At 38.6% G+C, this 15,012-nt stretch overlaps 1 protein-coding gene across 1 annotated transcript; it reads left to right on the forward strand.

Moving 5' to 3' along the window:
- The first annotated feature begins 2,510 nt into the window (after positions 1–2,510).
- Positions 2,511–12,231, forward strand: ska1 (spindle and kinetochore associated complex subunit 1). The gene is made up of 7 exons (XM_062420320.1): positions 2,511–2,517; positions 3,594–3,679; positions 4,824–4,939; positions 5,325–5,419; positions 6,426–6,563; positions 9,132–9,301; positions 12,083–12,231. Exons 2-7 carry the CDS (start codon positions 3,598–3,600, stop codon positions 12,229–12,231), a joined length of 750 nt encoding a protein of 249 aa, XP_062276304.1. The 5' UTR covers positions 2,511–2,517; positions 3,594–3,597.
- Positions 12,232–15,012: the final 2,781 nt, after the last annotated feature.

The raw sequence follows: 15,012 nt of genomic DNA on the forward strand, positions 1-15,012 counted from the left end.
ATCTGACTTCATAAAACGATGCTACTGGTGGCAACAGACTCATTACGGATTGGATTATGACTGTGCAAGTACATCTGCTGATGCCTATGGTCACATCCTCAGTGATGTTCCTGGAATCATCGGGTGTTTCATGTATTTCAACGTCATACATCCTCCTTTAGATAACCCAGCTGAGGCTGATCAGACTCCAGCTTTTGTCCAGGTGGCTAGCTGCTGCTTCAGTGGTGTGGTGTGTGAATGGCTCTTCTCTTCCTCGCTCCTTTATTGCCCAACAAACTGAAGGCTCTGGACAGGGATTGGGCTTCAAAACTCTACTGGTAGATACCTTGCTCTCCATCCAGCTTGTTAACACCAGCTTCCTGCTTCCTTTCAAAGGCCTCTTCCAAGCGGTCTTCCCAAGATGCTGTCAGCTCCAACAGGACCACTTGTTGGTGGACTGGAACAGGAGAATGATGAAGGTGATGATCACAATATGGTTGGGGAATTTCAGTTGCCACTGAACTTCCACCAACAGCTGCCCATCCGTCGCAGTGTCAGGATGCATGCCGACGGTTTTGCAGTGGGTCTGGCTGCCCCCCTGCTGTGATGAAGGTGATGACTTGCTTTGAGGGGCAAGAGCACTTGGCCAACTCAATTCCTGCGCTCATGGCTTCAGCAATGGCCTTTAGGCCCTGGTCATGCCTTTATTGGTACTGTCCCTCCCCCAGTGCCTTTGAGCAGCTGCTCAGAATATGCTACAGTGTCCCATGCTTGGAGCACATTGGACATGAATGTTTGCCCCAGACGTGTAGATTTGACGGATTGGGAAGCACATCATACACCGCCTGGATAAGAAACTTGACCTGCTGTGGCTCAGCTTTCTACAGCTCGTCCGAAGTCACCTTCCTCTCTAGTGCGTTCTCACATCTTGTCTACGCCCCCTGTTACCACATTCCCACCATCCTGTATGATCTCTCCTCTTCAACTGCTGCTCTCACCTCTTCTTGGACCAAGCAACGCCTTTCCTTCCCTTTGGTGGTGTAATGTGGCGAGTTAAAAAGGATTCCATTCCAGCCCTGCCTCTTGTCACCACTCTTACAAGCCTGCTGTGATGCAGTCTTGATTCTGCTTACCAAACAGCCTCCTCTGCCCTCCACCTCCTACCAGTCCTCATTTCAATCCCAGCTTTGGCCACCCTTAGATCACTGTAGTGTTTATATTGCATTTTACATGACATTACAAGCTTCCTTGCTTGAAGAAGTGACTTGCCAAATTGTCTTCTAGCTTTCTCAAGTCTGACAGCATGCTTGAAAACAGTTTATTATTCTCAGAGTATTTGAGATCTCGCTCCGTGCACAAAAACAACAGCTTTTGTCTGATTCTTGCTTTCAGTGTGATTTTTGATCCAGCACCTGTGAAATTTTTTTTTTGCATGTGCATGCTCTACGCCTTGTTTGTCCATTTCACATTACACTAACAACTGTGAGCTATAAAATAGGCTACTTAAAACGTATTAGAGACTTGACCACAGCAGAGCTTGGCTCTATAACCCAGGTTCACATGTTTGGAAACAACATATTCTTTCACAGAAATGTTAACTTATAATCATATAGTAATAATCAACTGATGGTAATAAAACTCCATGTTAGAGGACAATCACACAGAACATTTTGAAATATATTCTGTGCAAGATATGTATTTAACATTATTAGTCAGAACATGTGTCATGTAAATTGCATGCAGGTAACCCTGACACAACAGCACTGTCTTATTTAGCACAAAGTTGCTGTAACATTACTGTCGACACAGAGTTTGTGAGCTGTGGGGATGGAAGTGTACGACAGTGCAACTGCAATTCATTTCTTAATTGTTTGAAATTATAGTATGGTAACAGACTTTATAATATAATATTAATGTAGAAACCAATAACCCTATGTTCCCTTTTAAAAATACCACTGTTAAAATTAGGACATTTTCCCTCAGTCCCAGGCTCCAGAAAGCCGTTGTCTCTGTAAAATAAATGTAAGCCATTTCCCCTTTGTACTTATCATGTGCAACAAATTATGACAATCAAAGAATTCAGTATTCATAACCTCTCTGATGATGAGTCACTGGTACTATGCCAGATAGCGCTTGAAAAAACAACACAGGTCCATGTGGCACAAATATATTTGAAAATAAAAGGTGGGAGGGGGGGCTGCCCTTCCATGTTGCTCGTGCAACATTAAGCACACTCCCAAAAGTAAGGATTTGTAGTGAATCTGATTTGTGACTGATGTACATTATTATGCCCAAATGAATGAGCGAATTGCCACTCACAGCTGCACTCACGTTGTACACTACTTGGTGGTGTTTGCCAACCGCAATCAAAAACTCATATTTCCGACGGTCAGTGAAGCCTCTGATGCTGACAGTGAGACTGAGCGTGCGCTGACTGTGACGTCTCCAGTCACATTTGAAATTGGATTGAACCGCGAACGCAGCACTGCGGAGAAGTGTAGAGTACACATACTTGAGGTAACCGGATAACAGAACGGTGTAAGTCAGCTTTTATTAAATGTACAGTTTTATGTTTACTGGTAGATAGACACACAGACAGTGCAGGACTGGAGGTGTCCCAGTCCCAGGGCAGCTAACTTTACCGGTAATGATGTTACACCTGATGCAGTTTGTTTTTAGCAATTAAAGCTAACTGCTCGCCACCGCCAGTGTTAACTGTAACCAAATGTAAAGCTAGCTGCTAACGTCAGATAGAGTGTACCCGAACATAACATCTGTTCTATTCAAGCCTTTAGTTGTCGCTGTTTGGTTGGACAGGACATGTATTAACACTTATCTTTACGTAACATGAAGTTAACAATTAACATTACTTAAATTTGCACATAAGTTACGTTACACAATTTTAAAATCATTTTAGGTATTCTACAAATCTGCATAAACCAAATTCTCAATGAAAACTTGATCTTACTACTTTCTACTGACTTTAACGTTAGTGTGCTAAAGTCAGTCCAAACCGTTCTGGCCACAGGATAGTGTTACATTGTGAGTGTAGTGATCTCGTAGTAGTAAACATAATGTTATGATAACAATAATAATAATAATAATGATAATAAGGGTGAGTGGTGGGTTAGTTTAACGCCGTTTAAACCCACTTTCAGATTTGTGAAAGCTTTATTTTCCTTTAAAAACCGAAAAAGGGCACCTCATCAGACCCAGACCAGGTCCAGATTAAAAACCACTTCACTTATACGTGTCAAATGTGGACTAGATTAACAAGGAGACTCTAGACAAATGAAAACATGAAATTCCAGATTTGACAAGTACTGGTTTTTGATGTGGACCTGCTCTTGTGTGACCTGGATGAGAAAGAAAAATAGTGAAATAGAACTTCTTTCTGTTTTCACAAATTAAGTAAAAGTAAGTAAAAGGTTTATAAATATGAAACTGTGTCCATCTATCTTTCATTTTTATGTTCTCATATCAAATATGAGGTATTGAAAAGTTCTTCTCAGCTATTAATTAGTTCCAGCAATTATACAGGTACAGTGTGAACATAATATGTAAGTCAATGTTCGTATGAATGATTTTAATTCATTTACTGTGTGGTGTGTTAGGAAAATGAGTGAGCTGGAGGATGTCAGCCATCACATTCATGACAAAATATCATCCATTCAACGGCTGCTGGACCTCTCAGTGGCAGGTATGATGTAATGATTAACATGACCAAAAAAATCTAACTCCTGATTTTCCACATATTGAATCTTCTGATGTTTGCCCTGTGAGGTAAGTACATGCTATTTACATGGTTTCATCAAGGGACATTGCTGCTGTATTAGAGAGCACTGTAGGTCAATTTGGCAAATGTAAGCAACTAAAATGATGTGTGTGTGTTCAAGAGATAGAAATAATGGTACTTAAAGCGATGGTTCGGCGTAATTTGGACCTAGCGTCATATGCACCATGAGGTCTATCTAATCACCGCCTCAGCCCTTTTTTTTCATTTGGTCGCAAATTAGTGCAGTTAGAGCCATCAGCCGAATGGCTTAGTACAGGCTCTAACTGAATCACCAGTGTATCTCGTAAATGACCCCACTAATAATGCCTGGATTGTTATCAAACTTCTACAGTAGTACAAATATGGTCTTTACTCATAAATCGATGCATTGGAAGGCTTGTAGGTACACCAGGAGTTTATTAAAATAAACACTTACCTGATGGCTTTTACTCTGCTGCTACTGCTAAAGCTGTAAACATCTCGCACGATCACTGAAATACTGTGTGGTCGCGTGAGATCCCACACAGAACTCTAGATGTGCTGTGCGGGGTCTCGCGAGATTTCAACGATGTTTACAGCTTGGTATACATACCAATTTAAACCTTTTAGTGTTAATATCTCTTATAACATCCTTGGATGAACACCACTTCTTGAGACAATATATTTACTGTTTGGTTATTGGCTCATGACCTCATTGTGGTACCCCCTTATTAATACATATTAAGCATTTTATCCATTTTTAATAATTAATAATTATCTTTGCTAATAAACAAATCTGCTCCTAACTGAGTGTAACACAGAAGTATTTTTGTCAGCCTCTACTGTAACTAGAGATGATCCCTCATCAACTAACACAAACTGATGTATTTTCAGCCTGTCCTTCTTGTCACAGTTCACTGGACTGTTGTAACTCAAACAGCTAATGTAGCAGCTACTATCCATACTAAGTCAGTTTTTAGACATTTTACACATCATGCATTAACAATAACCCTGCTCAGCCCTACATGAGAGAAGACTGTGTTCTTTTTCTTTATTTTAACTGTTTTCTTTTATCTCTCTGCACATCTAGAGGTTCCACAAAATAAGATGAAGAAACTTGGACAAGAACTCTTTGCACTTGAGAAGCTTGTCGATGAGTTTGAAAAGTGTATTGGTCATCAGAAAGACCAACTAAAGCAGCTGAAGGTAAGCTGAACACCAGAAGTTTGTTCAGTTGATGTTCGTGTAGTCAGTGTCAGTGTATCTATGCTGTTACTCTACAGTAACATTATTCAATCAATCATCAATCTTTATTTATATAGCGCCAAATCACAACTAAAGTCACATCAAGGCACTTTACACATAGAGCAGGTCTAAACTGTACGCTTTAATTTGATTTAAAGAGACCTTAATTTAATGTAGTGCAGACATGTTAATGTGCAGACATAATTAATTACATGCTCTTTTTTGCTTTGTAGTAATTGTTTCATAAATGAAAACCTGACCTGTGCGTGCGTGTGTGCATGCATGCGTGAAATATAACTGCTTTTGCTTGGTGATTAATGATGAACCACATTTTTTCATGTCTCAGGAGCTTGATGAGTCGTTCCAAAAGGATATGGAGGATGTCCAGCACCTTAAAGACAACATACCTGCACACATGCCCAGGAAGAAAGACTCAGCAAAGTGAGTAAACCATACGTTGCTTTATTTTCAATTCAAATTTATTTGTATAGCGTCAAATCACAACAAAGGTTATCTGAAGTCACTTTTCACATAGAGCAGGTCTAGACCGTACTCTTTAATTTAACATCCAACGTTGCTCCACATGAGGAGCAGTTGGCGGCAGTAGCAAATAAAAACTCTCCTTTAACGGGAAGAAGGCTCAAGTAGATATGGACTCTAGGTAGGCGACCATCGGGTTGATAGAGAAAGAAGGAGACACTGAAAGGCACAGTAACAACAATGATGATAATAATAGAAGTATGACTAATGATAATAATAATACCAGCATGCAGGACATGGTCAATGGGTGTCAACCAGGAGCGGGTCAAAGGGAACCCACATCTGACTAGGTATCCAGCTAGGTGGTCCCTGGCTCTGATCCACAGGAACCTGTGAGACGAGAATGAACAATAACTCTGGGGAAGAAGTTAAATTAGTGAATGAATTTGGTACATTAATGAGCAGATAGAGAGAGGAGCTCAGTGCAGTCTTCTGGCAGTCTAAGCCTATAGCAGCATAAACTAGGAGCTGGCTGGCCCTAACTATAAACTTTATCAAAAAGGAACGTTTTAAGCCTGTCACATCACAAATGATGAACACTGGCATTAAAAGTGAGTCTTACAAGTAAAACATGAGGTTCATATAGGCTGTTGTATCAGTGTAATGTGGGGTGGATGCTCTGCAGGTGAGCTGGATCCTACTCTAACTTTATGGAGGCTGTGAATAACATATGTCATTATCAGATGTATTGAAAAAAGAAACAAGTAATAATATTGTATTCATAAGAATGAAAATTATGTAAAGATAAAAAGACCCCCATCCTGAATGCAATTTACAACCTGGCTCATAGTTTCTGCCTGGCTCTTTTTCATTGTTTTGGAAAGTCTCCGAGCCTTAAATCCTCTGCCAGTGACTGTACTGAATGACTGCCTGATGTTTCATGTTTAATCTTCATCTCATGTCTCAGTGGAAAAGAATCTGTAGTGAAGCAGAATGAAGCAGCAGACATACAGCACCCCCAGCCAGAAAATGTCAAAAAGACCAACAAGAACTATGTCAGAGAGATGGAGTTCATCACTCTGCCAGAGTTTGAGAGCATCCCTCAGTAAGTAATATCCAACATATGTGATCAATGAGCATTTTCATGATGGGTTTGGTTTTTTTATACATGGTGATCTACATAAGACAAAAGGATACGTGAAGAGAGTAGGATGATTATCAATAAAACTGCAAGTATCATTCCTAGGAACTTCCAATTATCCATCCCAATAATGAATGAATTTCCCACAGCCCAACATGTCTTCATTTGTCCAAGCAACAGTCCTAAACATAATCAGATATAGGTATGAACAAGTCAAAAGCAGCACATCATCATTTTAGGAATCTGCATATGAGGAATGTTTGTCCCTTTTCCACAAACCATTAATCAAGTTAAATGTTGGCAGGAGCAGCGATGCTGTCTCATGCATGTTACCATGTCATGTTCCGTGTTACTTCACGTGTGTGTTTTTGTGATAAAAATGGACTTTGGAGACCAGACCAGATCTGGTGAACAATCGTGTAATGATCTCCTATCTCCGATCAGTCATGTAGTGTGCAAACCACAACCACAAGCAAGTTTCCCCATCTTAGGACTAATAAAGGAATATCTTATTTTATCATGTGGAGGTAATGATTTTGTTAAAATACATGTAAGCTTCTAAACATAAACAAATAGTTTTGAAGTCTGTTTAAATAAATGCAGTGCATCATAATCATTCAGAAACAAATCCTGTTTACAGTGTTTCAACTTCCGATTTCTGCTTTCATATTTCATCGTACTAATTTACAAACATGGCCATTTCTCTGTGGAATAAATATAATGTTGGTCTCAAGGTGGCGCCAGAGGAGAAGCAATGTTTCTGAAATCCATCCTCTGTATGGTGGCCATTGCAGAGACTGACTGATACAGCGTTTTGATATTTTAAAAAATAAATAAATAAAATAATCATGTTGACGTGGGACCTTAATCTCTTAAAGAGATTATTAAAAATAATACTTATAATAATAATAATATTATTCCACGTGCCACAGGCAGATTTGACCAGCATCAATAAAACAGTTTCCTTCTGTTTTTTTCTCTTCTATCCTGCATTGTGCTTATTGAAATAGGCTTTATAATGTAGTCTGGGATAAGTTACACGTTTTATGTTAGAGTTAGCTTGTTGTATTGTAGCATTGTGAGGCACATTGGTCCGTTTGAACAGGAGACATGCAGCAGCAGCTGTAAATAAATCAATGTGCATATTAAAGAAATAACTGAGGCAGAAAAACAGAGTAGCACGGGACATTTCTAGTAACTTCATCAAACTAATGAATGTATTATGGAGCATGCACCATGGTCTTCATGTGACAGCTCTCTATATTGTTATAATCTTTTCCTCCTTCAGTTAGGGTCAGTCAGCTGGGAATCCCTCCTGATGACGTGTTTCTCTGGGGGGAATCCCAGACCCCCGCCTGTGTTCACGCTGTCATTGTCTGTAAAATAATGTTCATTCATCTGAGGCACTAATTTAAAAGTTTCCTTGATACATGACTGTTGGTTAGTGTTAAACTATTATGGATTTTTTTATTAATCTGTATTGTGCTCTTGCCTTGATGACATCATTCAGTCTAAAAATATGAGAAATGAACTGTAACCCCCCCCCGAATTAACCGAACCGAACACTGTGACCCCAAAACCGTGATATTAACCGAATCATGGATTTTGTGAACCGTTCCACCCTTTGTTATTTCTAGCGTTTTTTCCACCTAATAATCCCTCCACTGTTACCACTTGTGGCCAGTTTAGTTCTGTAATTGTCAGACATGATTTGAGGGGATGTATGATTGTGAACATGGGCTGGGCCTCTCAGCCTGAAACCTTTGAGACAAACTGCCGCTAGAATTCCTCCAGTGAGAATTAGACACATGTTTGTGCAGCACTGACTGTAACTGCACAAACACAATGACATGTGAGTCTCTGATATATTCAACATGAAATCAGTTGGACAGAGTGAGTATTAGGCTTTATGTTAATAACTCATTAGCTATCCACACCCTACTGACATGACATTAGTTAGGGAACTAATTTAGCAGCAGATAAACTGTCAGCATGTGTTTGAAAGTGTCTGTAAGCTTTATACTAATGAGTAAAAATGAACTGCCGGTTTTAATTTAGTTACTAGAATTGTCTTACTGTTTAACCAATAAACATGAAATCAAGTTTTACTTGAGCCACTAAACTGCTGTGCTGCACACTGTATGAGATGAGTGACTAGTGGCTAACAGCAATGCTGTCATGGTTATCTAGTTTATCTAGCTTAATAAGCTAGATAACCTTATTGTATAATATACAATAAGGTGAAATAGTAGAAGTTGTGGTTATTATCATTCAAGTCATGCATTTCATTCACAATGAAAACTTTACCATGAAGACAAAAGACACAAAATACATACATGATTAACTTTCACATGAGGTTTATTGTGAGGAATATCACATATTATCAGTGATAGACATTTAGACTATAGTCTGCTACTCTACATGGAGGGTTTCTTTGGGTTATTTTGTATTGTCAAGAGACACATTATTATTATGTTATGTTAGCCCAGCCTCATGTTGGTATCTAAAAACTGAATGTTGTGTCCCTGTCAGGTATATGAAAGGACGTGTATCATATGATCAACTGAATGCAGCAGTGCAGAGCATCAACATAGCTGTCGCAGCCAAATACAAGATCTTCCGTCAGTCTGTGAAGACTCTCAACAACCAGTCACGCAAGCTGTACCAGCGCTTTAAGGACCAAGAGACAAAAGATACTAAAGGTATGCTGACAGAAGTTTGTCTCCTATAGCTCTGATGTGGTTACTGCATGTGGAAGATGATGACCAGTGGGTTTGAATGATGCAACTTAATAAGCATGATTGAAGTGGATGCTCAGTGCTACATTATTTACTGGATCAGTGTGCTTAGTTATTACAATATGGATTATCATAGTCGTTGTGGTGATAAAGCTTTTGTTTATTTTCAATATCAAACACGTTTTTCTAAGTCTGTTTCATAACATCACTCACATATAGGGCAGGGTATAACCACTGACTTCATTCTAATTCACTAGATCCCAATCTGATTCTAGTTGTGATTCAATTTGATTAGATTCAATATTGATTCAGTTACAATACGGATTATGAAAGAGATTATAGTCAAGTATTGCAATATAGGGTAAATGAACAGAATAGAATAGAAAGCTTTATTTTCATAATATATTACAATTATATATTACACAGGTGCCACTCCATTTGTGCTTCAAAAACAGATTTAAAAAAACATGACAACCAGATAAAAACATGACACGCAACTAAAAAAAGATGACATGATAAAAGGATGACATAGAATAAAGAGATGAGATGCAGCTATAATAGCATCATGTGAAGCGTATTGCACTTGAATAAAATAAATACAAGCAGTGTTCAAGAGTATGCACATTATTGTTTGTTTAGAGTTCTTATAGCCCCAGCTATAAGAGCCCCAGCTATAAGAACTGGATAAACATAGTTTAAGTATTTTATTAAGTGCAGAGGGTGTGATGCTATGAATTTCTTTGAGCTAATAATGTTATCAAAACACACCTTTTGCAAGAGCAAGAGATCAGTGTGAATAGTTCAATTAGAAACACTAGCTTGGTGTAATGTCTGCTGTTAGTCAGGATTCTGTTTTAATGGTAAAGACTCTGCACTGATGTTACTCCTCACCACACTGTAAGAAGTGCACTCTCCACACTGCAGAAACTATCTTCCACTGCTGATGTATGAATATTCCCAGTTTGTTGTGTCCTTACTTTCAGAGTAGAAGTCAAACAAGACTTAAGAGTAGAGTCTGATGAAGAGCAGTAATGCTGGAAACATCATCTCAGTGCAGTAAATTCTAAGTGGACATTGGAGGCCTGCAGTGTGTGAGCTGTTTCTTTGTTGTTCTGTTCACTTTCAGCTCAGCACCTGCCTGCTTCTGTTTGGATGAACCTGTCTTTACTTTCAGAGTAGCCTGCAGTCTAATGTTAAGTGCTAAACTGGTGTGCAAACTGTAGGACGTCGAGAAATTCCCAAGGCAGCTCCCACCATGTTTTTAGACTAACAGGGTAAACGCTTGATGCATCCATAAGAAAAGATCAGGGGATTTTATGAGTCAATATCAGGTCATTTAAATAAAGATAGGTTTGAATCGGAAAATCATTTTTTTGTAAAACCTAGTCCTGCTCACAGGATCTATGTAAATTGAAAAAGCTTTTAGCTGTTGTAATCATTCTTCTTCATACTGCAGTGTTTCCCATACATAGACCAATGTGTGGCGCGGCGCCACAGAATCAACACCGAGCGCCACCAATTGATTGTGGGTTTTTTTCTTTGTTAAACGCAAATTTTGAAATATAAATATCGTTCCGTTCATTCATCTCCACATAGCACTCTTTCTCCCCATTATTCTTGTAGACACACACACACACACACACACTCCTAAAGTGTAGGAGCAGTTCACACTACATAAAACTAGAAAGTGTGTTGTTTAAATTATTATTTATTATTTAATATTACTTTAACAGCTCAGGGACGTCCAAGCAGCAACATGTTGTCTGAGCACTCTATTGTTTTGTTTTTGAATGAAGGGGTGGAAATTAAAAAAAATATTGTTTTATCCGATTCATCGATTAATCGATTATCAAAATAATCGTTAGTTGCAGGTTGCAGCCCTATTATTTTTCAAAATGTTCTTTTCCCCTAGCGTTGCTAGGTTACCAACACACTGACGGCAACGCCCCCTCCCCCTGGTCAGAGCCCCTGCCCCCTCAAAAGGTCTCCGTACACACATTGCTACCTGGTCTGTGGGAAATGTAAATGGAGTCCCCATTTTGTACAAAATAGCATTCTAAAACTAAACTAACTTGAGTCTTAAGCTGTTCAAAATCAAGTATTTTGCAAGCCTGTACTCACTATATTGACTTTGAAGAATAGCCACTTGATTTAGCTGGAAAGCTGCTGGAGAGTCATATAGCTTCAGCTGTACCTGAAGTATTTTTGCACAAAATTTTTCCTCACTTACATTAGAGGCATGTTACAGGAGTCATTACATGATCAGCATGAACAGGAGATTCCTCCTGTTTACCATCTAGAATCTAGGATTTCTTCCTCCTGTTGATTACAACAACTCATAACTTAACATGATGTTTTAAGACAGATTTGAAAAAGCCTGAAGCTTGCTTTAAACAGGACAAGAAACAATAAAAACATCTTCTTCACTTTTACAACATTACACTGTGTATGTAGATGAATAAACATACAGTATACAGACATGCTCTGTAAATAAAGAAAACCCTGCTGCAGGTCATCCCCTACATTACAAATTGCACAACACAAAAGTTTCCAGTCACTAAAAACAAAGAACACTAATAATTATTAAAAGGCTAACACTGTCACACTGGAATGATGAAATTAGAACATTCAATCTAAAATAAATATTAGTTCATTTTCCAACATGTAATATGTCAATAAGACTGATATGATGTGTATACAAACTGAAGCAAAACTGGTCTCACTGCTGTGTTGAATGTGTTTCAGGTCAGTATTTTGTGGTAGAAGATGACTTTCGTGAGTTCACTCAGATGAAATTGGACAAGCGATTTCAGGGGATTTTGAACATGCTGCGTCACTGCCAGCGCCTACGGGAACAACGAGGAGGAGGCCTCACTCGATATATGTTGTTATGAATAAACAACCAGTCAGATATGTCTGCTTTTTTTGTTGATGTTTTTTTTATTTTTTATTGTTAGATAGAGTTTGTGAATGTACATATTCCTGGACACTATGTCATGAGATTTACTACACATACAATACTACACATGGGTTTGTTTTGATTCATCACATCAGTTAGTTATAATAACCAGTAGTTCAATTAGGTTAGTGGCCTCATTGATTCTTCAATCCACATACCGCTGATCCTTCAGGCTAGAGGGTCATGAGGGCCAGGCTGGCCAATAGGCAACAGGCAGGGCACAGGTTGACAGCCAATCACACAACATTCCTCAAAATCACAGTGACATTGTCTTCATTGACATTTACCAATAAGCTATCATTATCCACCTGTGTGCAAATCTGTTAATGTGATGTTATGTATGTATGTATATATGTGTGATTAAAGAAACTAAATTTAAAAGCAATTAATTGATAATTTATTGATTTAATCCCTTGAAAGCTGAATTATGACTGCCTATAGCCAATATTGAAGGATGCATATTTACTTATGATAATTATGTTGACAACATGAGATGCAGTGGTTGGGATATTGTTGAAATAGGTCCTGGGTTTTATTCCAGAAAGCAGGTTTAACAAACTGACTCTGAGTTGAAGAATCCTGAGGTTGGAAACTTTTGAGTTTTGGCGTCCAGAACAGCTGAGTTCAATCACTTCTGAGTATGTTCACTTTGAGTTGTGTGTCCATGGTGAATTAAAAAAGTCATCACTGGAGGTCCGATCCTACAATTCACCATGGCAACAAGTGAATAAAAGGCAGAGCCTCCATTTAATCCAGTGGAGGTAGAAACATTTAAGTGTGTGTATGCAGACCACAGTAGCAGTGACAAAGCCTGAGTCAGAGTTGGGAAAAGAGTTAACAGGTTGCATGATAAAGTTTATTATTAATGAATCGTTTAGCAGATGAATGGATCAGTTGGTGGAATCTCACTGTAGTGATATTTGTTATGTAGTGACTTATCAACCAGACTAGTTATTAACCACAGAAGGTCAGGTGGGATGCACACACTTGTAAAGTACACACAGATATAAACTTCAATGACTGAAATGATATGTGTTGAATTATATACTCCAGTTAACTTTTCAAATAAAACTATAAGATCAAACACAGGCTTCCTGAATGATTACTGTTGCCTCTCTCTGATCAAAGCTGACAGCCAACTAATCAAAGACCTACTTATAGACTGCCAGAGTGGAAGGAACACAGAATCAGATCATACGATCAGCAGCTACACGGGTGAGCATTAGATAATCATCCATATCAACCGTATTATGTTTAAGGATCCTTATGGACAGTTTTCTTAATATTTCATCACTCAAATTTGAACTCAGATTACTGCATCATCCTCTTTCTAAAATTTAAAAACCTTATGGCTCCAACAGGTCAAGTTTATACAAATGTAAAAACAAATAATCAGTGTTTCATAATTTATAATGGGATGTAATTGTGTATTAGATGTATCAATCAATCAATCTTTATTTATATAGCGCCAAATCACAACAAAAGTCATCTCAAGGTACTTTACACATAGAGCAGGTCTAGACCGTACTCTTTCATTTTAAATGAAAGAGACCCAACATTCCCACATGAGCAAGCATTGTGCAACAAGCACTTTAAAACCAATCAACTATACTCATTACCCTTTTTAAAAATGTTCCTTTTTTATAGTGTCTCATTTTTCCAGTTGCCTACAGTTAAAATGCGACACTGCTTTCTGTCATTTTGATAGGAAAAATGTTTTTAAGGGTCAAGAAATTTGTGCTGTCTTGAGAGAAATCCATTTTCTAAACTTGATCAAACGTTATTTGTCCAAGCTCCAACACTGCAACTGAAGCTCCCAGCATTCAGCAGCAGTCTGTGCCTCTGCTCAGTCTGGTGCATATAAACATATCACACACTCAAACTCACCACTGCAACATGACTTGTAGTATATCTGGTCAATTTCTCAAGCTAACATACAGGGAGCTAATATGTTAGAAAGATACTGTCAGCAAACTGCTGTGTGTCTTTTTTATCTTTGAGAGAACCAATTTCAGTTGAAAGGTTGTAAGGGGTTGTAAGGACATGTCTGTGGTGTGAGGACAATTTGAGAGTTAACACTTCATTTTAAGGAAAAGGATAGGTTCAGTTTAGGGTTAGGGTTTGGCTTAGGCATTGCCCAGGCAGCTGGCTTAAATCGGACTGGAGTTGAGAGGTTTGATGGCTTTATAGGAATCTTAACAGTAGTGAGAATTAAAGATCCCCCATTACATTTGTGGAACTGTGATAATAACAGGTCTGCAGGACCCCATGAGTTGTGGGACAAGTAGCGAGTGCTTGCTATGAGGTCACAGCTGATGAGAAAGTGGAAATAACTACAGTGCTTGCCAGCTTCAATGAACTGTGAGACTACAAACCTTCACTTGTGATTTTCAAAGCCAAATTCTTGAAAGCAGAATGGCTCTACAAGGAACCACCAAACACTCTTGTGAGGGTTTCAGGTGGATTATCAGTGAACTGATCCTGGGCTGATGGAAACAATTCCTAAAAAAACTAAACCTGTCAAAACAAGACCCAAAGCCACATTTGTTTCTGCTGAATGGACACAGTTCCCATATCTACAATATCAACTTTCTAAAGATAGCACTTGATCATAATTTACAGAAAAGTCCCTCTTTACAACCTTAAAAAAACAGCTGGAACAAAGAGGAGATGAGAATTTCTGGGGAAACAGGAGGTCAGAAGTTGAGGAGGTCAG

Source organism: Scomber scombrus, chromosome 6 (genome assembly GCF_963691925.1).
Source record: "Scomber scombrus chromosome 6, fScoSco1.1, whole genome shotgun sequence".
NCBI lineage: Eukaryota > Metazoa > Chordata > Actinopteri > Scombriformes > Scombridae > Scomber > Scomber scombrus.

Coding starts and splice junctions, on each gene's coding strand:
- ska1 (XM_062420320.1), top strand. CDS start 3,598: ATGAGTGAGCTGGAGGATGTCAGCCATCACATTCATGACAAAATATCA. Junction 3,680..4,823: donor GCTGGACCTCTCAGTGGCAG/GTATGATGTAAT, acceptor CTGCACATCTAG/AGGTTCCACAAAATAAGATG. Junction 9,302..12,082: donor AGAGACAAAAGATACTAAAG/GTATGCTGACAG, acceptor AATGTGTTTCAG/GTCAGTATTTTGTGGTAGAA.